Source organism: Nannobrachium achirus (assembly GCF_963921795.1).
Source record: "Nannobrachium achirus genome assembly, chromosome: 20".
Classification (NCBI taxonomy): Eukaryota; Metazoa; Chordata; class Actinopteri; order Myctophiformes; family Myctophidae; genus Nannobrachium; species Nannobrachium achirus.
The window spans coordinates 50,283,155-50,308,602 of NC_137827.1; the positions used below are offsets into that span (position 1 = coordinate 50,283,155).

Here is a 25,448-nt window from a genome sequence, read left to right on the forward strand (position 1 = left end):
ACAGACAGACGGTGGACAGACAGACAATCCGTAAATGAATAGTTAGATATTGTGATTGTCAATTGAAGCATGACCAATTCTGTCTGATTGGACATTATATTGTCCAAGATATCTGGCCTTACAACCCAGATAACTTTAAAAGGTTAACAAAAAACAGGTTCACTTTAGCTGGCATAAAAGTTCTCGGACCTAGAACAATAGTGTGTTGCCTATAGCAACCACACCGATTAATTATATATACACTGTCAAATATGTGAAGAAATGATGGAGCTTGACATGGCATCGGATGCTCCGAAGCTTAAATTATCACAATGCTATTTATTGACGTGACTTGCTGATCATAACGTGGTCTTATTTCTTGGGGGCCCTCAGGCTGTTCTTAGCTCCAAGCCAGAGGGAGACGCCAAGGTGAACCACCTGACGAGACTGGGTCAGAGTCTGTGCGCTCGCACGGACCTGGGGGAGAGCCGCCGGCGAGAGGTGGAGCAGACCGCCAGAGAGACGGAGGCGGAGTGGAAAACAGTCCTGCAGGCTGCGGACGACGCCCTCCGCAGGGCCGAGAGACAGTACTCCCTCTCCAAGGAGCTGGGGGCCTTCCGTGCCCTGGCACACAGCACCGGAGCCTGGGTCACGGAGCTGAAGAAGCAGGCCGACTCTGTGGGGAGCGGAACTCAGGGCGACCAGGCTCAGATAGAAGCCAGACTGACCACAGCACAGGTTAAATAAAAGAGTTTACACTGCAAGCTTTCATGGCTGATTCATTCCTTTGCAGTGTTTCTGTTGTTACTCTCTGGCATTTAGAGTGGAGAGATAGAGGTGAGAGAGAAAGAGAGAGAGAGAGAGAGAGAGAGACGCCTTACACCAGGGTTCCCCAATAGGCGGCCCGCGGGCCATTTGTGGCCCGCGGGGGGCTGCTGTCTGGCCCACACCAACCCCAGTAATAATGGTGGTATAAGATCAGCAACAACACTAGTATATCGTCGTTGCCTGGTGTAAATCTCGTATCTCCAAATTTGTACTTTCTTTCGCAAATCATACAAGGCCGTCGCACAAAAGTAGTGAAAACAGCAGATCTACAAGCACACAACGCCTCACGGTGCGAGGCGTTGTGTGCTTGTAGATCGGCTGTTTTCACTAGTTTAAATCATTTTCAAAACGGTTTTGGACATACAAGATTTTCACCCGACAACGACGAAAACTGTCGCTGGAGTAGCGGGAACGCCACCGTCGCCCCCTGCAATGTTGTGGCCCTCGGCTTGGTACCCTAGACATAATTCGGCCCTTGGGGAAAAATAATTGGGGAACCCTGCCTTACACGCTTATTGTGACTCACTCTAGATAAAGTTGCTGCAGACTGAACGAACAGTGGTAGAAATGCAAATATACTGTAAATTAGTAGTAACCAATAGATTTTTTTTCCTTTTACCTGCAGGCCATCCTGAACTCCAAGTCTAAAGGGGAATCTTGGCTCAAAGAACTCAACAAACGAGGCAAAAGTTTGTGCCAGAATGAGGACCTGGAGAAGAGCAGCAGAGGAGAGGTGGAGCAGACAGTCAGAGACACAGAGGAGCAGTGGAGGAATGTCCTGCAGCCTGCAGAGGCTGTCCACAGGTACACTGACACAATAGCACATTTGTGTTAACACTATTATGTTAAACTAAAGACACATTACATGAAATCCACATCAATTGCAACAGTGAATATTTCATATATGTATTACTCATTAACTCATTGAGTGCCAGCGCCCTCTAGGGGGCATAGAATGCCAGCGCATCTCTCATAGGCGAGCGCTTTAGCTTCCAGGACCTCACCTTCCAGGACCTCACGTGCTCACGTTCATGCACGTCATGGAAATGTCCCGGATGATAATGCTAACAGAATGGCTATTCCCATTTTGTCATCTAAAAGATCATTTTTGGGCGATTTCGCCGTAAATAAACCTCGCGCCGCTTCCCTAAAGACACAATCCAGAGATATAGCCTTCAAAAGATGTGGTCTTTCATTGGATTAGGCGGAGATTGGCGATTTCGTTCGCAAATAACGTCCGGCCGGGACGTTGCTAGCTTTCGGCTAGTAGCTAGAAAAATCAGGCCAGGCTTCAGAAGGCCTCTTATCATTTTATTCCATTTCATTAAATATCCCGGACTAGTTCGGGATAGGCACTGTATGAGTTAAGCATAAAATGTATTACTTATTAAGTTGATTGATTAAGGATCAGATTTTCAAGTAATGTCACCTCATGTACTTAAGTAAAGGGGTATTCACTAGCTCATCACTAGCTGTTTGGCAAGCAGACAGATATTTTTTTTACTTTACTGGAGTATTTCCAATTTTCCATACTTTTACTTCTACTCCGTCACATCTCAGAGGCAAATATTGTACTTTTACTCCACTACAATTCTTTGAAACGTTAGTTATTAGTTACTTTGTTGATTTTGATTATTATTGCAAAACATACATTAACCACTTCAGTCCTATATACATTTCGGCCATTTGAAAATAGCCAATCTACAAGTCTCACAAGGTCTCACAAGGCTCACAATGTGAGTTTGTAGATTGGCTATTTCCAAAAGATCTTTGAAAACTTGAAGTGGGACGTTCTGAATAACCAGTAGTTTTACTTTTGGTGCTTTTACGTACATTCTGATGCAAACACCTTTGCACTTTAACTCAAGTACATCCCGGACTTCTACGTATATTGCATTATTGATACTTTTACTAATCCACCACTGGTTCTTATCCCCATCTCCACGTCATCAGACAGTTGAAGGGTCTGGTGGAGCGGCTGAGGTCCGGTCAGGCCCAGCGCGGTCTGGTCAGGTCTCGCCTGGAGGAGCTGCAGGCGCAGGCGGCCGCCCTGCCTCGCCTGTTCCCCTGGCCTGGTCTTGGGGACCGCAGGCAGGCTGTGGAACAGGCTCGCACCCTGCTGGAGAGAACCAGGTCCCTGACCCCGCTCCTGACCGCCCTGCGCACAATAGTAAGGCATTTTGACTCAACGTTTGAATTTGCATTCGCTGTTATGTTATATATGCGTTCTAGGGCATTCACCAAATATTCGAATATCAAAGTCACTATTCGATGTTGTTCACCAAAGTCAAATATTCACTTATTTTTTTCAGTCATGAGAATAAGTTGTCAATGCCCCTGGTGGATTCTCAAACCTTTTTAGGCTGTGACCCCCAAAATAAACATATTTGAACTGGGGACCCCCACCCTGACAAGCACTTGGAATTGTAGGTATTACATTTAATGTGACTCGGTTCCGCAGATAAATATTGTGAAAATAGCAGATCTACATGCTCGCAACGCCTCGCAATGTGAGGCGTTGTGAGCATGTAGATCGGCTATTTAACAGTTTGGCCAGTCGTGACGAATATTCGACTATTCGAATACTTTGAGGTCGAATAATTCGAATACAAAAAATCACTATTCGTGAATGCCCTAATGCGTTCTGTCCAATAAATTTGGATATGCCTTATAATCTCAACCCACAAAGACCTGAGGGCAATTCTACAAATGGCTTCAAAAATCCAAATCGTTTTCTGAAAAAACCTATGTTGCTATATCAGTAGTGTAGCAGTAGCAGACCCCCATCTCATTTAGTTCCAGGGACCCGCAGAAGCAAAGATTTGAGTTAAAAATCACACCAGTGTGAACTGAGCGGTGGTGTCCATTAATTTCAAGGCTGTGTCTGTGTGTGTGTGTGTGTGTGTGTGTGTGTGTGTGTGTGTGCATGCATGTACATTTCAAGCCTGCTCAACAGCACCTCTCTGGTCACCCAGCGGTACTCAAACTACATACAGACAAACACGCATACATACATACATACATACACACTCGGCCACGCTATGGAGACGGTGTGACCACCGCTCAAAAATGTTTGCCTTAAAAAACGTCAAAGATTTGCGCAAACTTTCAAGATTTTTCAAAAATAGCTACTGTACATGCTTTCCTGAACTGAACAAGTTAAATAATTAAGTTAGAAACAGTGTGTTTGAAAAGTGCCTTTTCCCCTGCAGGGTGCAGAGCTGTTCCAGATCACCCAGGACCGCAGCTGGACAGACGCGTCCTGGAAGGACATGGAGGCATCCATCCCTACCCTGCTCAAACAGCTCACAGTGAGTTCAGCCCTCTCTGTCCAGACTCATTACAAATAAAACACATCATACATTTACTACAGTCGTTCTCAAACTGTGGATCCCCATGCAAGATTTGCGTTGTTCAAACGTTTCATATTCCACATTCCACATCTAGAAAAAAAAAGAATAATAATAATAGCATACCTGCAAGCTCACAACGTGTCACATTGTGATGTGTTGTGAGCTTGTAGATAGGCTATTGTCATATGATAGTATTGGGTACCCCCAGGGGTTCCAGGCTAAATCGTTTATAGTTAGGAACCAAATGGACCCTTACGGGTTACACAACTCTGAGAGTATACAAAAGGAGTATTATATATATATTTTTTTTTGGAGCTGTGTGGAACACAAGCTCCCCTATACGTGGCCGTGTGTGTAGGTATGTTTGTATGTGGGTCTGTCTGTATGTAGCCTCAAGAATGTGGTGTAGTACCTTTTATGACCACACATGTTAAGGGAGGGGCGCTGTTTTCAACTGCAATACACACACACACACACACACACACACACACACACACACACACACACACACACACACACACACACACAGCTCCACTTCGAACAGAGGTTCGATTTTTTAATTTCAAGTCACTTATATCGTTAGGTTAGAGCAGTGGTTCTCAAACTTGGGGATTGGAACCACTTTCAAAAAACTTTTGGTAATTTTATCATCTAATCAGGCTTTTATGAACACCCTAAACAGTTTTTAATTTGCTTGATTCAATATTTAGATATTTGATGTAAATGTTACTAGGCCATCCAGGCCCAGGGCCTCTACACACACACACACACACACACACACACACATTGTAACTTCAAACTTCATTTTAACCATGATAGATTCATTAAAAACACCCATTATTTTTTCTGGTGACTCATATTACCCTCCTAATATGTGAGCAGGCCGTGTTTTTTTCAATAACATTTTTAATTTAGTTTTAATAATTATTTGTATTTCATTTTTTCCATTTTCCCAAATAATTATTAAAACATAAAGGAAAATAATTATGGAAAAAATACGGCCTGCTCACGTATTAGGAGGGGGTAGTAAGAGTAACCAGAAAAAATAATGGGTGTTTTTAATGAATCTATCGTGGTTAAAATGAAGTTTGAAGTTACAATGGGTGTGTGTGGGGAGAGAAGCCCTTCCCTTGTTTCCCTGTTGAAAGTGGAATATCCCTTTAAGTAAGCAAGAGCATAAATTGGCCCTAACCGTGGTTCCACTGTGATGATGTTATCAGGAGGCTGGTTCCAGTCTGGAGATGGGCATCCTGGCAGAGAGGCAGTGCACCCAGCTGGTAGAGCAGCATGGAGCGGCTCAGGACTGGCTCCGGGAGCAGGTCAAAGGGCTGCCGACGCCACCCACACACAGACAGGGGCTGCACAGCAGCATCAATACTCTGAAGGTTGGTCCACATGTGCTCACCTCTCACCTGGCTTCAGCTCCACTCTCCAGCTCTTAAACAGAACATTAACACATGCACACGCACACACACACACACACACACACACTTGTTGATTTTGACAGCAAATTACAGTTGATTTTGTCAACAAAAATGTATTTTGTCGGCCCTTGACAGCGTCGTAATGGCTGATTTTACACTTGGTTGCATGCTGAAAATAGCCAATCTACAAACTCACAACGCGTTGTTGCAACACAACGCGTTGTGAGCTTGTAGATCTGCTGTTTTCAGAGCGCAACACCCGAGCGCAACCAAACATAACATGACTTGTTTTTTTAGTTCTACAGGATCTCTTCTCCACTAGTCCCTCCCACGCTTTAGTCTACTCATTATTTGATGATGAAATTGTCAATATATGTAGTTTTACTCATAATAGCGTAGTTTTTTTTTCCCGTTAGTGTAAAAAGGTAGTCGACAGACATTTTTTTGTCATAGTTTTAGTCTGCGAAATCAACACACACACACACACACACACACACACACACACACACACACACACACACACGTAATATAAATAATAATTATATTAATAACTCTGTCCGATTCCCATGACATCATGAACGAAACATTCTTCATCTTCTCTACCTTATCAGCCATCTCAACCCTGTCTGCTCATCCCGAGAATGTCAGTTTAAAGGAGTTATAGTCAACTTTTTCTTGAAAAACGGATGCTAAAATAAAAATAATGTTTCGAAAATATTTTATAAAAAAACAAGCTTCATATATGTGTTTCAATTAAAAAATGACCCCAAAAAGCGTAAAATAATGATAAAATAATCATTTTGGCCATTGTTGGACCGACACTTTGTTTACATTCTAGTCTATTCTTTGATAGTGTTAGACTAACATAATTTTTATTTCAGCATCCGTTTTTCAAGAAAAAGTTTGACTATAGCTCCTTTAAATTAGAAACCCATTCTAATCATTCTCAACATCCTCCAGGCTCTCCTCCAGACAGTAGACAGGGAGGAGAGGGAGATGAAAGAGCTGGACTCCCTCCGAGACAACCTGCTGACCTTCTGCACGCCGGGAGGTCGCGACGCCCTCACACTAGAGGTGGGCCACCTCCACGACCTGCGCACCGCCTCCGAGAGGGAGGTGCGGGAGAGGCTGACGGTGTGCGAGTCCCGGCTGGGGGAGCAGGACCGGCTGCTGGCCAAGCGGGCCCAGGGCGTGAAGGAGAGGGCCGCCGCCCTGCAGTGGGAGCTGCGCTCCCTGGACCAGGCGCTGAGCTACAGCGAGCCGCAGAACAACATCGCCCAGCTCGAGCAGCACTGGAGCAGCCTGAAGGTGAGGAGTAGTTTCACACGGGTTTCACACGGGTTTCAGTGAAAAGTGCTATTGCCAGGGTTCCCACGGTCATGAAATTCCTGGAAATATTTTGAAATTAGAAAAATATTTTTCCTGTACTGGAAAGGTTTTGGAATTTATCAAGGGTCCTGGAAGGTCCTGGAAAAAATGGCTATGCATTGGCTTTGGTTATTGATTTTGTTAATACCTCTGAAATGACAAATTCAACATTGGCCAAATTTTCTAATATTAGAGGCAGAAATTGTGAAAATAGCAGATCTACATGCTCACAACGCCTCGCAACAATAAAACAGTGTTATACAAAATCTGCCAAACCATCTAACTCCACCCATTTAGCCTTCTTTTATTTTCATAAATCAGTGCTATTGAAACCCTTTACGTCTGTGTGTTGGTTTAATAAAATATTGAACCATTTCACAATCAAAAGTAGTAAAAAGTGCTTTGGCCAAAACCTCCTAGCTCCACTTCATTTTTCATTTCATTTTTTGAAAATTGAACATTTTAGAGTTAGCTGGTTTCGGCCCAACAGCATATAGATATATTCTTGGAATGCATATTCACATTTCAGTATTATTACCCTTGTGTTTAGAACTGTGAGCGCTCATTGGACGGTCTGGGGGTGAAAGTTGACGACCTGTACCAGGAAGTGAAGGGTTCCGCCTCGGCGGAGGAGCTGCCAGCAGACGTTATCTCCACAGTGGAGTCTCTGAATCAGCAACAAAACAGGTAACACCCCGCGCCAAGAAATGCAAACACTCCGCTGTGCTGATGACCGAGGTTGCATGCTTGTTTCATTTTGTGTTGCTTTCTAATGAACAGTGGGTGGTCCACACTCCCTCTAGGGTCTTGTTGAGACAGATGGGTACGCGTACGCTATGAGGGAGATACCACAGGGGAGACAGATTGTAGGAAAACTTGAGAGTGAGAAATACATTAAGATGGAGACAGACAATATAAAGCTGAAAGGGAGCCAGACAGAAGGAAAGCTGGGAGTGAGACAGTATGGGGGAGGCAGGAGAGTTAAGGCTCTTATGACTCATCACTTCATTGAAAACCTAACATCACTGTATTGTTATATTAGATTTATTAGATATTATATTGATATTATAGCTATTTTATTTTATTCGATATGTGATGATGTTCCCTTTTTTTGGTGAAAAGGCCTGCATAGGCTTATATCGATATCGGAAATTAAGAGTTGGACAAAATTGGTTTATCGGTTATCTGTAAAAAAAAGCCAATATCGGACATCCCTATGTCTTTACATCATTATTTTCAGGACTACTAAATACTAAAAACAAGATTATTGCTACCAGCAATGTTACCACGGCTGTTTTGTAAGTGCATTTGACAATAAAAGCCTTGAACATTGAACCTATTATACCTTTCTAAGCTCAATCAGTGTCTTGTATATGAAAATGCCCTTCAAATACATTTTAATTTGCCGCAGTCTGAAGACCAGACTAGCTGAGAGGAAGGGATCCTGCGGCATGAACACGTCTCGCTGTCTGACCGACTGTCTTCAGACACTGCAGCAGTGGAACCAACGGAAACCAGCAAACTCCACATCTTCTCTTCAGGTGAGTTTTTTTTTTTTCCCATCTATCCGAGGAGACGGTTGGCTGAACACGAATACAAGAAGAAGAAGAAAAAACCTTCTCCTGCCAACCGCTGAGGACCTTCACTGAGGCAGTCAGGGGATCCATGCTTCTGGGCACTTAACCCATTTAGAACGGGTACACATTTTGTGTATCATTATTTTATGCTTTAACTATTGAAAAATAGCAGATATAGATCTGCTATTTTTGAAAAATCGTGAAAATTTGAATTTTGACCCGATTCTATAAGTGTCTTTTGAATCCTTCTAAGATTTTTTGAAAAACCCTATGTTTCTATGTCAGCAATCTGGCCAGCCATCGTCAAAGAAAAGGTCCTTTTCACTTAACTGGAGCTCAGTTAGTTTGTTCTTGAGAGACTACTATGTCAGTGGTTCTCAAACCTTTTCCTGTGAAGGACCCCCAAAATTATATTTATTTGGCCACGGACCCCCATCTCAAAATATTTAGTTCCAGGGACCCCCCCCCCCCCCAGAAGTAAAATTTGAGTTACAAACGTTCGCTTTGAAAATACATATATTAAAAGATTTGCACACATTTTCACGACTTAAAACAAATAGCAGATCTACAAGCTCACAGCGCGCGCTGTGAGCTTGTATATCTGCTATTTTTCACTGGTTAAAGCATTCAATAATTTCTAGGCCTAAATGGGTTAATGTACTGCCAAGAATGGTGAAACCTGACCATATTTTTCTGGCAGGAAATACTTGTTGCATCAGAACAAAGAATCGAAAAAGAATCAAAAATATTGAGCTTAAACTGTCAAAAAGTGCTCAAAATATTCCCAGGACTCACGCTTCTGCTAACAGATGTGACATCATCTAGCCGTGCAATGGGATGTAATTCTCCATCTCCATCAAACTGGGACTCTGTGTTCTCACAGGACAGAAAAGTGCAAAGAAGATACGGCATGTACTGAAAGGTTTATTCAAAAACACTCTATGAAGCTGGTTAGGAGCCATTTTCCAAATGTCTCGTACTTGCCAAGTGGTGAATTATGTACTGTACTGTACTCCCAGTAAACATGTTCCCTTTGCTGTGTGTGAGAAATATTTCATTTCATTTAATTTGCTTCCTCCATTGATGTGTGTATGGGTGTGTAAATGGGTGAATGTAATCCCCATTGTATTGCCTTTGGATAACAGGTGCAGGTGCTATATAAATGCACCACTTACCTTTCATAAATGCAGCGTTTATCATTTGAAGCAACAGATGTGCCATTTCAAGACTTCACGCATACTGCCAGACAGTAGATTTCCAGTGGATTGGCAGAACACTGAGCTTGTAGATCAGCTATTTTTGCTATTGTTATTACCTCCTCTGAAAGTTTAAATCTACCTATGAAGGTGGATTCTGCTTTTCAGTGGGAATGGAGTGGTTTCTTGCCATTTGCGGGTTTCTGCAAAAATACGCTCCATTCTCCATAAAAAAGTAGAAAGGCAAAACAGGGAAAGAAACCTGTGGAAAAAATGCATTTGCTGGAAATCTTCATGAAAAGACCAGGGAAGTCTGAAGACCTGAAACAGCACATTGTGTCCAGGGCAACAGGGACTTCCCATAACTTACTATCATGTGTCTGAAAGTTAACGAGTGACCCTTTGCTTTATCACAGTCCTTCCGTGTTATTATAACCACACTCATCATTAGCTGCCATTGTGTCCTTGTACTCAGACTGCATTACAGGAGGGTGAGAAGAGGCGTCTGGGCCTGCAGGAGGCGCTGTCGCACCATGTGTTCCTGGCTGACTGTCTGAAAGCAGAGCAGACCCAGAGACTGGAGAGACAGGCTGCAGAGACACTCAGAGAGACAGGGACTCGCAATGCCTCTCTGAACCACAGGCTGGAGGTGAGAATGAAGCGGAGCTTCTCAAACTTTGTAACTTGAAAAGCAATTATCTGAAAAACCTATGTTTCTACATGTGTGGTGCTCAAACATTTTCATGTCAAAGGAACCCAAAAATTATAGGTATTTGGCCACGGACCCCCATCTCAAAGTATGTTGTTTCAAGGACCCCCAAAAGCAAAGATATTAGTTAAAAATGGTTGTTTTAAAGTAATACATATTCTAAGATTTGCACCAATTTTCATGATTTAAAAAAAAAATTACAAACTCATGAGCTTGTATATCTGCTATTTTTAAATAGCTAAAGTATAAAATAATGGTTAAAGTTGTTAAAATCTAAAGTGATACAGATGCGTTCAAAGTAAAGGACCCCCAAAATGATATGTATTTGGCTGTGGACCCCCATCTGAAAAGCCAGGGGACCACCAGAAGAGAAGATTTATGTAAAAACAACGAAATCTAAAGATTTTCAATTATTTAAAAAAATTGCAGATGTACAAGCTGAAGCTCGCAGCGCAACACCAAGTGACGTGCTGTGAGCGTTTAGATCTATAACATATAAATGGATAAAGTGGTTTACATTATTTTGATGCAATATCAACTACTTTTGGGACCCCCTGGAAGCCCCTCAAGGACCCCAGGAGGTCCCCTGACCCTAGTTTGAGAACCAACGTGTTAAAGTGTTGATCAGTGGTGGAAGAAAGGCCACAGTTATTTATTTATTTTTCCCCTTTTTTTAAGATATTTTTGGGGGCTTTTATTGATAGTACAGTAGGTAGAGAGGAAACAGGGAGAGACGGGGAATGACTAGCAGCAAATGCCGTCAGGATCGGGATTCAGGATTTATTAGAATACTTTTTCCAAGTAAATAAATAAAAGCAAATAAAATAAGTTCAGTCCTACCATTCTAGTGAGCACCGCATTATTCGTCTATACCAGGGGTTCCCAAACCTTTTTGTCTCAGGGCACCCCATAAATATTGTTTTAATCCGAGGCACCCCTACATTATAATTTTCACTCCCAGCACCTTATATTTATAGCATATCGTCGTTGTCGGGTGGAAACCTTGTATGTCCAAAACCGTTCGTTTTGTATTTATCATCTATAAAATGTACTAAACTAGTGAAAACAGATGCGAGGCGTTGTGTGCTTGTAGATCGGACAGTCTTGTATGATGAAGCAGGGCTTTGCTTTACCAAAAGACGTACACATTTGAACTTGGAGATACGAGGTTTCTGCCCGACAGTGATGATATTTTAGTGATTATGTTGCGAGGAAAACGTTGAGATAATAGCCATTTTGGTTAGAACTGACTGAAAATAACTAAATTCCAAATATTATCAAATTATCTCGCGGCACCCCTGGACTGCCATCACGGCACCCCAGGGTGCCCCGTCACCCACTTTGAAAACCCCTGGTCTATACTGTACATGTACAGTACATACTGTATACATAGTATTTACATTATGTGATTTAGCCCATTATAACTGATCTTTATGCATGACCTTTTTTTTTCTTTTCTTTTTTTTTCATTCCAGGAGCTTGGTGAAAAGAGCAAGCAGAAAGCTCCAGTTCCCCCAGCCTCTGAGGTCATTCCTGTTCCAACTGTGCCTGTGGTGCCTCCACCACGGAAAAACAAGCGCTCACCCGAGAAGACACAAACCACCGCTGCCGCCCAGGACAGTCAACAAGCCAAAACCGAAGAGTCCTCTACTGTCACTGAGACAACTACATGTGTTAAAGAGGAGTGGTCAGTTAGTACAGAGACCCTTCACAGCGAGGCTGAAATGGCAGTGTCGTCTAGCATAGTAGAGCAAGTCATTGAACAGGCAGTGTCCTCTAGCATAGTAGAGCAAGTGATTGAACAGGCAGTGTCCTCTAGCATAGTAGAGCAAGTTATTGAACAGGCTAAGGTTACCGTTGCGGAGCAAAGCAAACCTGAACCAACTAAGAGACGCAAGAAGTCTGTCACTCCGGAACCAGCTACTTTGCAGTGTAAAACCGCTAGCATGGAGGCTCTGGCTATGATTTCAGAGCCTCCTACAGTAAAGCAATCTCCCAAGCTTGCCACAAAACAGGCCAAAACACCTCCCAGGAGAAAGTCAAAGACCACAGAGATTTCAATGACTCCTGCTGCCGTGGAGCCGGTAGAGACCAAGAAAGAACCGAGTCCAAAGTCTTTCAAAGCTCCTGGGGATCAGACTGAAATTCCAGTCATCAAAGAGATGACACCCGTGCCAGCCAGGAGAAAGTCAAAGGGTCCAGAATCTGCTGGCAAAGATCCTGCACAGGCCATAACAGAACCAGAGAGTGCAACATCGTTCACAACTCCTGGGGATCAAAGTGAATCAACAGTTGTTCGAGAAATAACGCCTGTGCCGACCAGAAAAAGGTCAAAGACTCCTGAACTCATTGTGAAATCTGTTGGCAAAGAGCCTGCACAGACCATCACAGAACCTAGGAGTTCAACGTTGTGTCTGGTTTCAGAGTCTGCCACAGAGTCTGTTGATGCAAGAACTGTGGAGCAAGCTATTGTTGTACCACCCAGGAGAAAATCTGTCACAACTCCTGGGGATCAAAGCGAAACAAAATCAACAGTTGTTAAAGAAACAACACCTGTGGCGACCAGGAAAAAGTCAAAGACCCCTGAACTAATTTTGAAATCTGTTGGCGAAGAGCCTGCACAGACCATCACAGAACCTGGGAGTTCAAAGTTGTGTCTGGTTTCAGAGTCTGCCACAGAGTCGGTTGATGCAAGTACTGGGGTGCAAGCTATTGTTGTACCACCCAGGAGAAAATCTGTCACAACTCCTGGGGATCAAAGCGAATCAACAGTTGTTAAAGAAACAACACCTGTGCCGGCCAGGAAAAAGTCAAAGACTCCTGAACTCATTTTGAAATCTGTTGGCGAAGAGCCTGCACAGACCATCACAGAACCTGTGAGTTCAAAGTTGTGTCTGGTTCCAGAGTCTGCCACAGAGTCGGTTGATGCAAGTACTGGGGAGCAAGCTATAGTTGTACCACCCAGGAGAAAATCAAAAGGTCCAGAAATGTCCTCGAAGCCTTCTGAAGCACTGGCCAAGAAAGAATCAGAGCCACTGGAACCTGCCTTGACCCCTGAGTCCATCACAAAACAGACCTCTGATGTTGAACAAACCAAGGTTGTGCTGCCCAGGAGAAAGTCAAAGAGTCCCGAAATGTCTACAACCTCAAAGCCAGCTCCTGTTCAGACAGGAATTACAGATGTAGAGGCTGGGCAAATGAAGGAAGAACCTGAGAGTCCAAAGCCTTGCTTAACTGCAGATATTGTCACAGGGCCATCCAAAAGTGCGGTTGTGGAGGAAATCATTTGTGTAGAGCAAAAGGAAGTACCTCCAAGGAGAAAGTCAAAGGATCCAGGGCTTCCCACAGCTTTAACAGTTGATGTGGCACTTGAAACAAGTAAAGATCCTCAGACTCTGGACAGTCAAGCGATATTTGTGACTCATGAAATAACCAGGGAAGTCATAAAGATGGGAGAGCCTTTACCTCAGCCTGAGCAAGGCGGCCAAGTTGCTATGCTAACTTTGGATACCAGCGTACAGATCAGAGTAACAGACATCAAGACTCAGCCAGCTGAGCTCACCTGTGACATTGAGCCTCTAGTAAAGGACCAGTGTGACCGTACAACTGCTGTACAAAGAGTGGTAATCACTGAAGAGAAGAAATCCACAGTAGCGGAAAAGATGGATGTATTATCTGAGATAAGCAGTGTCCAGATTCATGGCAGGGATGCCCCGCACCACCAGTCACCTTTCCCACATGACACCCCAAGTCTTCCCATTCATGAGAACATACACGTTTTACCTGAGAAGAAAATGGCCTCTGTTATTTTGGACACTTCTGCCTTTTTTATGCAGACAGCAGGCAGGCAAGCACGGGCAAACATTCAAATGACACGTCTTGCATCTCCTGGCTCTATAGAGGTTGATTCTACATTTGTCCGTTCATCAGACAATTTAGGAACCGATACTGCCTCCCATCCAAGTACTAAGTCTGATGAATCTTTAAGTCTTTCCAGTCAGACTTCATTGCCTGAGCCCAGCGCAACAACTCAGACCCAAGCTCTTCTCCCCCAGCATGCAGATGCACCGCACAGGGCAGATTACATAGACAACTTATGGAAAGATTATTCCCCTGATACTCAAAAGCGATATCTAGTACTGGACCTGCCTGTGACTGGAGTCACCCAGACCAAACCTGATGATAAGTTAGATCAGTCTGAGCCACAGAAAGCACCCGGTGATCATGAACAACAATCAGACTCTCAGGTGATTTTAGCCAAAGCTTCAGTCTCTGTACCTGCACCGCCAGACACGGTAGAAACAGAATTAATGGAAACTCTCGTTTCTCAGCCAAGTGTGACAAAGCCGTCCCTGCCTGAAGCTCCACTCAAACCACTCAGAACCACGAGGGAAGCACCTGTGGTGGAGAAGGATCATGAGACCCAGGAAAAACACAATGTGGAGTTGAAGACAGAACAGTGTTTGGCTGAACCATCTGCAAAGTTGAAGGACGCCCACGTAAAGACTGAACAACATATTGTTCAACAACTACATTCACAGATGGATACAGAGCAGCACGAAAAGGTGCCTCTCACATCGGACAAGGAGCCAGAGAGAGATCTGGTCCGGACAATGCGGCTTGAAATAGTTATGGAAAGCAAGGAGCCATCTACTGCGGTGGTTCAAACAGAGCTCAGTGTAACAGAGCAGAGAGACAGCAGGAACGAGGCTCTTCCTGAACCCAGTACTGTTCCTGAACCAGACACCATCAAAACCCATGTAGCAGAAAAGAAAGAAGAGGAGGAGGAGACAAAGGAGAAGGAGAGGGTAGCAGTGAAGGAGCAGAAGGATATGCTAGATGCACATGGAATACAAGACGATGTGCCTCTCCCTGTTGCCACGGCAACAACCACAGTCCAAGTGAAGATGGAGAATGCAGAGTCGGCACAGGTAAGACCTGAGGGTGTGGTCAGAATTATGAACATCTCCTACAATATGAGAACTGATCTAGGATTTTTTTTGTTATCAACCTTTTTATTTAATTTCGAAGCATGAATGTTACATGTAGAAGTTATTTGGCATAAGATGCTATGCTTAAGAACAATCGGAAACTGAAATGTTTGGATGTGATATAAATAACCCTTAAACCCTTCAAAAATGTACATATAATCTTATTTGAAAAGAAGAAACAGGGAGGGAAGGACTTCCAAACTGGCCCCACCAAAAATGTATAAATAATGAAGTAGATAACTCCTCAAATGCATCAAAAAATATTTATTAGTACTACTGAAGTATATATATAACATTCAAGCATAAATAGCAACACATTAAGAACTAATGTTCTTCCTCCTCAATAGCCTACTGTGTTCATGGCTTTCTAAGACTTGCTGAAACCCTGTGTACTGCTTCAATAGCACTACTTAAGCTTTATATTAGGGGCTTCCTACTTCAGTATTCTTTCTTTAAATGATGTTAAACATCAACTTTATTTGGAGATTAATAGATTGTATTGAGTAGTTAGGGTTAGTAGTGAAGTCCTCCGCCAAACACTTTGTTACACCATGAACAGTACCTCAGAGCAGAAGATCAAATCCACAAGAAATGTCTCTCATGTGTTTCCCTTCTTTGTGTCTCTCTGCTGCTGTCTATAAAAGACAAAAAGAAGCCTGTGTATTCCCCTTTATCTTTTCACAAAACATTGGATGCTTTCTGCAGGCGGAGTAACATAAGCTGGATGAGAATTGTACACTTGAATTTTCTATGCCTTCAAGACACATTTCAGCGTTTGAGCACAACATACCGCTCTTTCTGAAGTAGCGAGAGAGAGAGAGAGAGAGAGTGAGAGACACACACACACACACACACACACACACACACACACACACACACACACACACACACACACACACACACACACACACACACACACACACACACAACAAGGGATAAATGAAGAAAAGTTAACATCTGTACATATCCAGGGAGAGAAAAACAATATACCAAGAGCGGTGAGAATAGAACCAGCTTTTCATCACTTCAAGGATGCAATACAAAGCCTCTCTTGTTTCCAGTCCACTGCTTTGACTTGCCTACACTTATTCCGTAACGCAAACATGAATGACTGGTCAGGAAATGTGTTAGGCAATACGTTTGGCATGACATAAAAGCAAAGACCACAGGGCTGAGGCTGGTGTCCCTATTTTGGGCATGTCATGGGCAAAAAATGTTCAAAGTGTTACTTTTTCAAAATGTTTAAAATAATTCCATTTCTATTCAAAAGAATTTAAGAAATAGCAAATCTACACGCTCACAATGACTCGCAATGTGACACCTTGTGAACTTGTAGTTCTGCTATTTTTGCATATCCAAAGTATAAAATAGGGCTTAAATGGTTAACATCTCACCGCATGCAGCAAGGAATATGAGCTGGCTCAGCTGTGTGACGTCATTCTCTTTGAATGGACAGGGAAAAAACAAAAATTGTGAAAATTAGAATTTTGACCCGATTCTATAAGTGTCTTTTGAATCCTTCTAAGACTTTTTGAAAAGCCTATGTTTCTATGTCAGCAATCTGGCCAGCCATCGTCAAAGAAAAGGTCCTTTTCACTTAAATGGAGCTCAGTTAGCCTGTTCTTGAAAGACTACTATGTCAGTGGTTCTCAAACCTTTTCATGTGAAGGACCCCCAAAATGATATGTATTTGGCCACGGACCCCCATCTCAAAATATTTAGTTCCAGGGACCACCCAGAAGCAAAATTTGAGTTACAAACGTTCGCTTTGAAAATACATATAGTACTTTTTCAAAAAATAGCAGATCTACAAGCTCGCAGTGCGGCACTCGGTGCCGCGTTGTGAGCTTGTAGATCTGCTATTTTTCACTGGATAAAGCGTTCAATAATTCTAGGCCTAAATATGAGCTTTTGTGCTGCAATTTTAACCCGTTTTACATGTTTTAATATGATTTGTGTTTTGCGTTCAATAGCAACAGGCACTGAGTGAGGACACGCTTCCCCCAGCCCCAGTGGAGGTTGTTTCTGTCTTGGAAGCTGCAGCTATCCCTGTTAACACAGCCTTGGTGGAAAGGACACCGCTGGAGGTCACCCATGTTGAGGCAAACGTTGATGTCGTGAAGATGGAGAAAGCAGTTCTGGAGGCACCCAAAAAGCCCACCATGAGCAACATCTTCTCTGAGATCCAGCATCTTGCTGCAACTGGACCCAGTAGCATTCTTATTGAGGTACAGGAGAACAGCGGTACTCAACCTTTTCAGGCCGCGACCCCCCAAATAATCATATTTTAACAGGGGACCCCCCACCCTGACGAACACTAATAAGAGTTGAGGCATTACGTTTTGTATAACACGGTTCTATTGTGAAAATAGCCTGAAAAACGCCTCGCATTGCGAGGCAATGTGAGCATGTAGATCTGCTATTTTCAAAATTTCTACCTCTAATATTTGACAATTTGTCCAATGTTTAGTTTGTCATTTTAGAGGTATTAAAGAGTTCTTAAATTGTCACTTTAGAAATGTGCAGATACCCTCCATACACTTAAACGTTATGTTGGTTTGTTTACTGTTAACAAACAATATTGCACACTAAGTTAATCATCTGGGGACCCCCCAAAATAATTTGGGGACCCCCCTGGGGGTCCCGACCCGCAGGTTTAGAACCACAGCTGTAGAAGATGTTAATTCAGATGTTTTGATTTGGAGAACAATAGTTTTGCTGCGTAAGAAGATGAACTCATTGGCATCAAAAAGTTGTCTTGCGTTTTATGTTTTGGTTTGGTGTTCGCTTTCTTTTATAGACTATAACTTCTCTTTCAGTGGTACCTCAGTTCCCTCTTAATCTGTTTATCTCTGCATCCGTGCCATTAAGACGTCATCCTCCATATTAATTGCGCTTGTCTTGTGGTGAATAAAGTGATTCTGATCGTTATTCCTCCCTCCAATGGTAAGTCTCAGGAAGACACCGCAGAGGTTCTCCACACGTCGGTCAGTGATCTGGACGTGCGTCTGAGCCGGCTGATGACCAAAGTCCTGGACCTGAAGAACCAACCTGCTGAACTCAACCCAGAAGCCATGATCCAGCAAGTGGAGAAAGCAGAGGTGAGGCTTAACGCCATGTTGACATTGTATCTGCCTATTCCAGGGGTTCTCAAACCTTTTTAGGCTGTGACCCCCAAAATAAACATATTTGAACTGGGGACCCCCCCACCCTGACAAGCACTTGGAATTTTAGGTATTACATTTAATGTGACTCGGTTCCACAGATAAATATTGTGAAAATAGCAGATCTACATGCTCGCAACGCCTTTGGGTTTGAGAACCATTGGCCTATTCCATTGAAGTGTATTGCAAGCTTGCTGATATTAGCTACACTAGTTGATTTTGATTATTTTACCTTTATTTTACCAGGTCACTTACTTACTGTACTTGAGATTGTTGATCTCTTTCTCAAGCAAGACTTGGCCAAAATGGCTGCATTTAAAAGAGATACATACAAGGCACAAAAAGACTTTTGTCTTTTTGTGCCTTGTACTAGTTATAAATATAACACTATACAGTAAAGGTTAATGACGATAAGTGTAGAATAATATAGCAGTAGGCAGGTATCTGCATTAACTCTGTAGTATCTGCATTAACTCTGTAGCTGCATGTCTCCTTCTAACGTACCACACATGTACCACTATTAAACAACCAAACAAACAGCCTAACTGCATGTATTCATTGTATTGTGCTTCCAGGAGTGTCAGCGGGCTGCTCAGGCCCAGGTCTCCTTGTCCTCCCGGTCCAACGGGACCCACGTTGACGACAAGGATTCCCTGGACCACCTGGAGAGCCAGTGGAGCGCTGCCATCTTGGACGCCACCGCCGTGGTCCAGGCCAAAGAGGAGCAGCTGCAGCTGGTGACAGAGTGCATCAGGCAGACTGAAACGGCCCAGTCCACACTGGAGAGACTGAGCGCAGAGCTGGAGGATATCGACACGTGAGTTAAAGCAATAAGAGATTCCTGGGGGTTAATTTAACTCTGCGAGTGTACACATGCATACATAACTTACCATTGAGGATTCAATATGATATGCAGATCAATCTAAAAAATATATATATTGTGTTAAAGTTCATTATATTCAAACTTCATAAATAGGCCTGTAAGCTATATTCTAGATATATTGCGCATGCAGTGAAATATTCTAACCCTTTTTAGTTTTAATTTTAATTGTGGGCTCGCCTATAAGGCGAGCACACTTTAGATATTGTCATTATTGTGGGCTCGCCTATAAGGCGAGCACACTTTAGATGTTGTCATTGTGGGCTCGCCAGTACCTGGCGAGCACACTTTAGATATTGTCATTATTGTGGGCTCGCCTATAAGGCGAGCACACTTTAGATATTGTCATTATTTCTATACTAGGCAGGCAGTCAGTGCAAGTATCAAAAAACTTCGGTTCCTTTCTACTCCTACATACTTAGTGAGAAAATGAAAATAAAAACATCAATGTGTTCAGCTTACTGTGGCGACGTGTGCTATTACTTTTTACAGCAATTGGCCAAATGGTGGCGCTGTAGGAAGCCTTCGAAAGTGCGAACTTTGAACAGGTATAGCTCATGCTGTGTTTGAGGTAAAGCCATGAAACCTGTATACACGTATGCGTCTCCTCATGCCGAACAACTTTTACGCTCTGACTTTTGACCTTTGACCTTTAGATCTCCCACAATTTGGAATTATATGAAAAACAGTAAAAATCTATCTCCTCCTGGGTTTTTTTCGTTACGCGCACGAAACTTTTTTCACATGAACTTTGGACCAATACGGTCAGATTGATCAACCAGATTTCTTTTAAAGTGAAATATAATTTTTTAATAATTCAATCAATATTGCGGTTTTATGCAAATTATTCTTCGCCCTCTAAATCATACATGCAAAGTTACACGTTCATGGCATTTGGCAAAGATGTAGAGGGTTAGTCAAAGTATTACTGAAACCAATTTTAGTCCAATCGGCCAAAGGGGGCGCGCTATACGAAGCGTTTGAAAATTCAAACTTCAAACGGGCATAAGTCATGACTCGTTTCGTTTGAAGACATGCAACTTGTTACACGCATGCTTTGACTCAAGCGGAAGACATCTGTGTCTTTGTTAAGTAAGCTCCGCCCTTCGATTTTACGCCATTTTGAGCAGTTTGTAAAACGCGCAAACCCGCTTTTATTCTGGAATTTTCGCGTCACGTGCACAAAACTTTTTTTACGTGAACTTTGGACCGATATCTAAAGATCTGTCAGATCGGATTTCTTTAACATTGAAACATGCTTTTTTAAATAATTCAAACAATATTGCATTTTTATGCAAATTATTCTTCTTCCTCTAAAACATACATGCAATGTCACATTTTCATGACAAAATAGTGTAGAGGGTTAGTTCAAATATCACTGAAACCAATCTTACCCCAAATGGCCAAAGGGGGGCGCTATATAATTTTGAGCAGTTTGTAAAACGCTTAAACCCGTTTTTATTCTAGGATTTTTTTTGCAATTTGCATGAAACATTCTACACGCAATCTAAGGACCTTTATCTAACATGCCTATGAAGTGCACACAAAAAAATTCTAAAATAATAATAATAAATATAGCTGCAAGCAGCGATAAAGTGTCCAAAGCCAAAAACACCTCAAATCATGAACACAGCCTGGGATGTGCGTGAAATCTTGCAAGCACATTCCCAATAGGTCAAGGAACAGATACCAACCTTCTCACATTGGCCTGTTATAGCGCCACCAGCGGGTCAACTTTTGCATAACACATTTTTGGAACAAAATGGACCAATCTTTGACGTCAGTAACGTCAAAGAGAGCACTGCCTGCGATCTTGACATTTTGTGCTTTTATAGCCATTGTTTTCTGGCTTGAAGCGAGCCCACAATTGTTTCGAAGGAACAATATTTTTCTAGTTGTGGGCTCGCCTATAAGGCGAGCACACTTTAGATATTGTCATTATTTCTATACTAGGCAGGCAGTCAGTGCAAGTATCAAAAAACTTCGGTTCCTTTCTACTCCTACATACTTAGTGAGAAAATGAAAATAAAAACATCAATGTGTTCAGCTTACTGTGGCGACGTGTGCTATTACTTTTTACAGCAATCGGCCAAATGGTGGCGCTGTAGGAAGCCTTCGAAAGTGCGAACTTTGAACAGGTATAGCTCATGCTGTGTTTGAGGTAAAGCCATGAAACCTGTATACACGTATGCGTCTCCTCATGCCGAACAACTTTTACGCTCTGACTTTTGACCTTTGACCTTTAGATCTCCCACAATTTGGAATTATATGAAAAACAGTAAAAATCTATCTCCTCCTGGGTTTTTTTCGTTACGTGCACGAAACTTTTTTCACATGAACTTTGGACCAATACGGTCAGATTTATCTCAGTGGATTTCTTTTAAAGTGAAATATCATTTTTTAATAATTCAATCAATATTGCGGTTTTATGCAAATTATTCTTCGGCCTCTAAATCATACATGCAAAGTTACACGTTCATGGCATTTGGCAAAGATGTGGAGGGTTAGTCAAAGTATCACTGAAACCAATTTTATTCCAAACGGCCAAAGGGGGGCGCTATACGAAGCGTCTGAATATTCAAACTTCAAACGGGCATAAGTCATGACTCGTTTCGTTTGAAGACATGCAACTTGTTACACGCGTGCTTCGACTCAAGCGGAAGACATCTGTGTCGTTGTTAAGTAAGCTCCGCCCTTCGATTTTCCGCCACTTTGAGCAGTTTGTAAAACGCGTAAACCCGCTTTTATTCTGGAATTTTCGCGTCACGTGCACAAAACTTTTTTTACGTGAACTTTGGACCGATATCTAAAGATCTGTCAGATCGGATTTCTTTAACATTGAAACATGCTTTTTTAAATAATTCAAACAATATTGCATTTTTATGCAAATTATTCTTCTGCCTCTAAAACATACAAGCAAAGTCACATTTTCATGACAAAATAGTGTAGAGGGTTAGTTCAAATATCACTGAAACCAATCTTACCCCAAATGGCCAAAGGGGGGCGCTATATAATTTTGAGCAGTTTGTAAAACGCTTAAACCCGTTTTTATTCTAGGATTTTTTTTGCAATTTGCATGAAACATTCTACACGCAATCTAAGGACCTTTATCTAACATGCCTATGAAGTGCACACAAAAAAATTATAAAATAATAATAATAAATATAGCTGCAAGCAGCGATAAAGTGTCCAAAGCCAAAAACACCTCAAATCATGAACACAGCCTGGGATGTGCGTGAAATCTTGCAAGCACATTCCCAATAGGTCAAGGAACAGATACCAACCTTCTCACATTGGCCTGTTATAGCGCCACCAGCGGGTCAACTTTTGCACAACACATTTTTGGAACAAAATGGACCAATCTTTGACGTCAGTAACGTCAAAGAGAGCACTGCCTGCGATCTTGACATTTTGTGCTTTTATAGCCATTGTTTTCCGGCTTGAAGCGAGCCCACAATTGTTTCGAAGGAACAATATTTTTCTAGTGACAATATCTAACCGTCATATCAAGTTCTCCTCAAAACTTCGGTTCCTTTCTACTCCTACATACTTAGTGAGAAAATGAAAATAAAAACATCAATGTGTTCAGCTTACAGTGGCGAAGTGTGCTATTATTTTATACAGCAATCGGCCAAATGGTGGCGCTGTAGGAAGCCTTCGAAAGTGCGATCTTTGAACAGGTATAGCTCATGCTGTGTTATACGTACAGCCATGAAACCTGTATACACTTATGCGTCTCCTCATGCCGAACAACTTTTAGCCTCTAACTTTTGACCTCTGACCTTTAGGTCTCCCACAATTCGGAATAATATGAAAAACAGTAAAAATCTATCTCCTCCTGGGATTTTTGCATAACGCGCACAAAACTTTTTTCACATGAACTTTGGACCAATACGGTCAAACTAGTCTCGGCGGATTTCTTTTAAAGTGAAATATATTTTTTTAATAATTCAATCAATATTGCGGTTTTATGCAAATTATTCTTCGGCCTCTAAATCATACATGCAAAGTTACACGTTCATGGCATTTGGCAAAGATGTGGAGGGTTAGTCAAAGTATCACTGAAACCAATTTTATTCCAATCGGCCAAAGGGGGGCGCTATACGAAGCGTTTGAAAATTCAAACTTCAAACGGGCATAAGTCATGACTCGTTTTGTTTGAAGACATACAACTTGTTACACGCGTGCTTTGACTCGAGCGGAAGACATCTGTGTCGTTGTTAAGTAAGCTCCGCCCTTCGATTTTCCGCCATATTGAGCAGTTTGTAAAACGCGTAAACCCGCTTTTATTCTGGAATTTTCGCTCCACGTGCACAAAACTTTTTTTACGTGAACTTTGGACCGATATCTAAAGATCTGTCAGATCGGATTTCTTTAACATTGAAACATGCTTTTTTAAATAATTCAAACAATATTGCATTTTTATGCAAATTATTCTTCTGCCTCTAAAACATACATGCAAAGTCACATTTTCATGACAAAATAGTGTAGAGGGTTAGTTCAAATATCACTGAAACCAATCTTACCCCAAATGGCCAAAGGGGGGCGCTATATAATTTTGAGCAGTTTGTAAAACGCTTAAACCCGTTTTTATTCTAGGATTTTTTTTGCAATTTGCATGAAACATTCTACACGCAATCTAAGGACCTTTATCTAACATGCCTATGAAGTGCACACAAAAAAATTATAAAATAATAATAATAAATATAGCTGCAAGCAGCGATAAAGTGTCCAAAGCCAAAAACACCTCAAATCATGAACACAGCCTGGGATGTGCGTGAAATCTTGCAAGCACATTCCCAATAGGTCAAGGAACAGATACCAACCTTCTCACATTGGCCTGTTATAGCGCCACCAGCGGGTCAACTTTTGCACAACACATTTTTGGAACAAAATGGACCAATCTTTGACGTCAGTAACGTCAAAGAGAGCAATGCCTGCGATCTTGACATTTTGTGCTTTTATAGCCATTGTTTTCTGGCTTGAAGCGAGCCCACAATTGTTTCGAAGGAACAATATTTTTCTAGTTTATCTATCAGGCAGGCAGTCATATCAAGTATCAAAAAACTTCGGTTCCTTTCTACTCCTACATACTTAGTGAGAAAATGAAAATAAAAACATCAATGTGTTCAGTTTACAGTGGCGAAGTGTGCTATTACTTTTTACAGCAATCGGCCAAATGGTGGCGCTGTAGGAAGCCTTCGAAAGTGCGAACTTTGAACAGGTATAGCTCATGCTGTGTTTGAGGTACAGGCATGAAACCTGTATACACGTATGCGTCTCCTCATGCCGAACAACTTTTAGCCTCTGACTTTTGACCTCTGACCTTTAGATCTCCCACAATTCGGAATTATATGAAAAACAGTAAAAATCTATCTCCTCCTGGGTTTTTTTCGATACGCGCACAAAACTTTTTTCACATGAACTTTGGACCAATACGGTCAAACTAATCTCGGCGGATTTCTTTTAAAGTGAAATATAATTTTTTAATAATTCAATAAATATTGCAGTTTTATGCAAATTATTCTTCGGCCTCTAAATCATACATGCAAAGTTACACGTTCATGGCATTTGGCAAAGATGTAGAGGGTTAGTCAAGGTATCACTGAAACCAATTTTATTCCAATCGGCCAAAGGGGGGCGCTATACGAAGCGTCTCAAAATTCAAACTTCAAACGGGCATAAGTCATGACTCGTTTCGTTTGAAGACATGCAACTTGTTACACGCGTGCTTTGACTCAAGCGGAAGACATCTGTGTCGTTGTTAAGTAAGCTCCGCCCTTCGATTTTCCGCCACTTTGAGCAGTTTGTAAAACGCGTAAACCCGCTTTTATTCTGGAATTTTCGCGTCACGTGCACAAAACTTTTTTTACGTGAACTTTGGACCGATATCTAAAGATCTGTCAGATCGGATTTCTTTAACATTGAAACATGCTTTTTTAAATAATTCAAACAATATTGCATTTTTATGCAAATTAT

The 25,448-nt window shown here is 42.1% G+C and overlaps 1 protein-coding gene across 1 annotated transcript in view; it reads left to right on the forward strand.

Annotated features, from left to right (window-relative positions):
- syne2b (spectrin repeat containing, nuclear envelope 2b) overlaps nucleotides 1-25,448 on the forward strand; it is a 298,695-nt gene that overhangs the window by 93,365 nt on the left and 179,882 nt on the right. Inside the window, exons 51-63 of the mRNA XM_080751129.1 lie at nucleotides 373-717; nucleotides 1,433-1,611; nucleotides 2,761-2,977; nucleotides 4,020-4,118; nucleotides 5,381-5,545; nucleotides 6,545-6,892; nucleotides 7,503-7,639; nucleotides 8,364-8,493; nucleotides 10,201-10,374; nucleotides 11,910-15,365; nucleotides 17,399-17,653; nucleotides 18,377-18,526; nucleotides 19,165-19,406. Of these exons, the coding sequence (XP_080607255.1) occupies nucleotides 373-717; nucleotides 1,433-1,611; nucleotides 2,761-2,977; nucleotides 4,020-4,118; nucleotides 5,381-5,545; nucleotides 6,545-6,892; nucleotides 7,503-7,639; nucleotides 8,364-8,493; nucleotides 10,201-10,374; nucleotides 11,910-15,365; nucleotides 17,399-17,653; nucleotides 18,377-18,526; nucleotides 19,165-19,406 (5,897 nt within the window). The remainder of the gene's footprint in view (nucleotides 1-372; nucleotides 718-1,432; nucleotides 1,612-2,760; nucleotides 2,978-4,019; nucleotides 4,119-5,380; nucleotides 5,546-6,544; nucleotides 6,893-7,502; nucleotides 7,640-8,363; nucleotides 8,494-10,200; nucleotides 10,375-11,909; nucleotides 15,366-17,398; nucleotides 17,654-18,376; nucleotides 18,527-19,164; nucleotides 19,407-25,448) is intronic.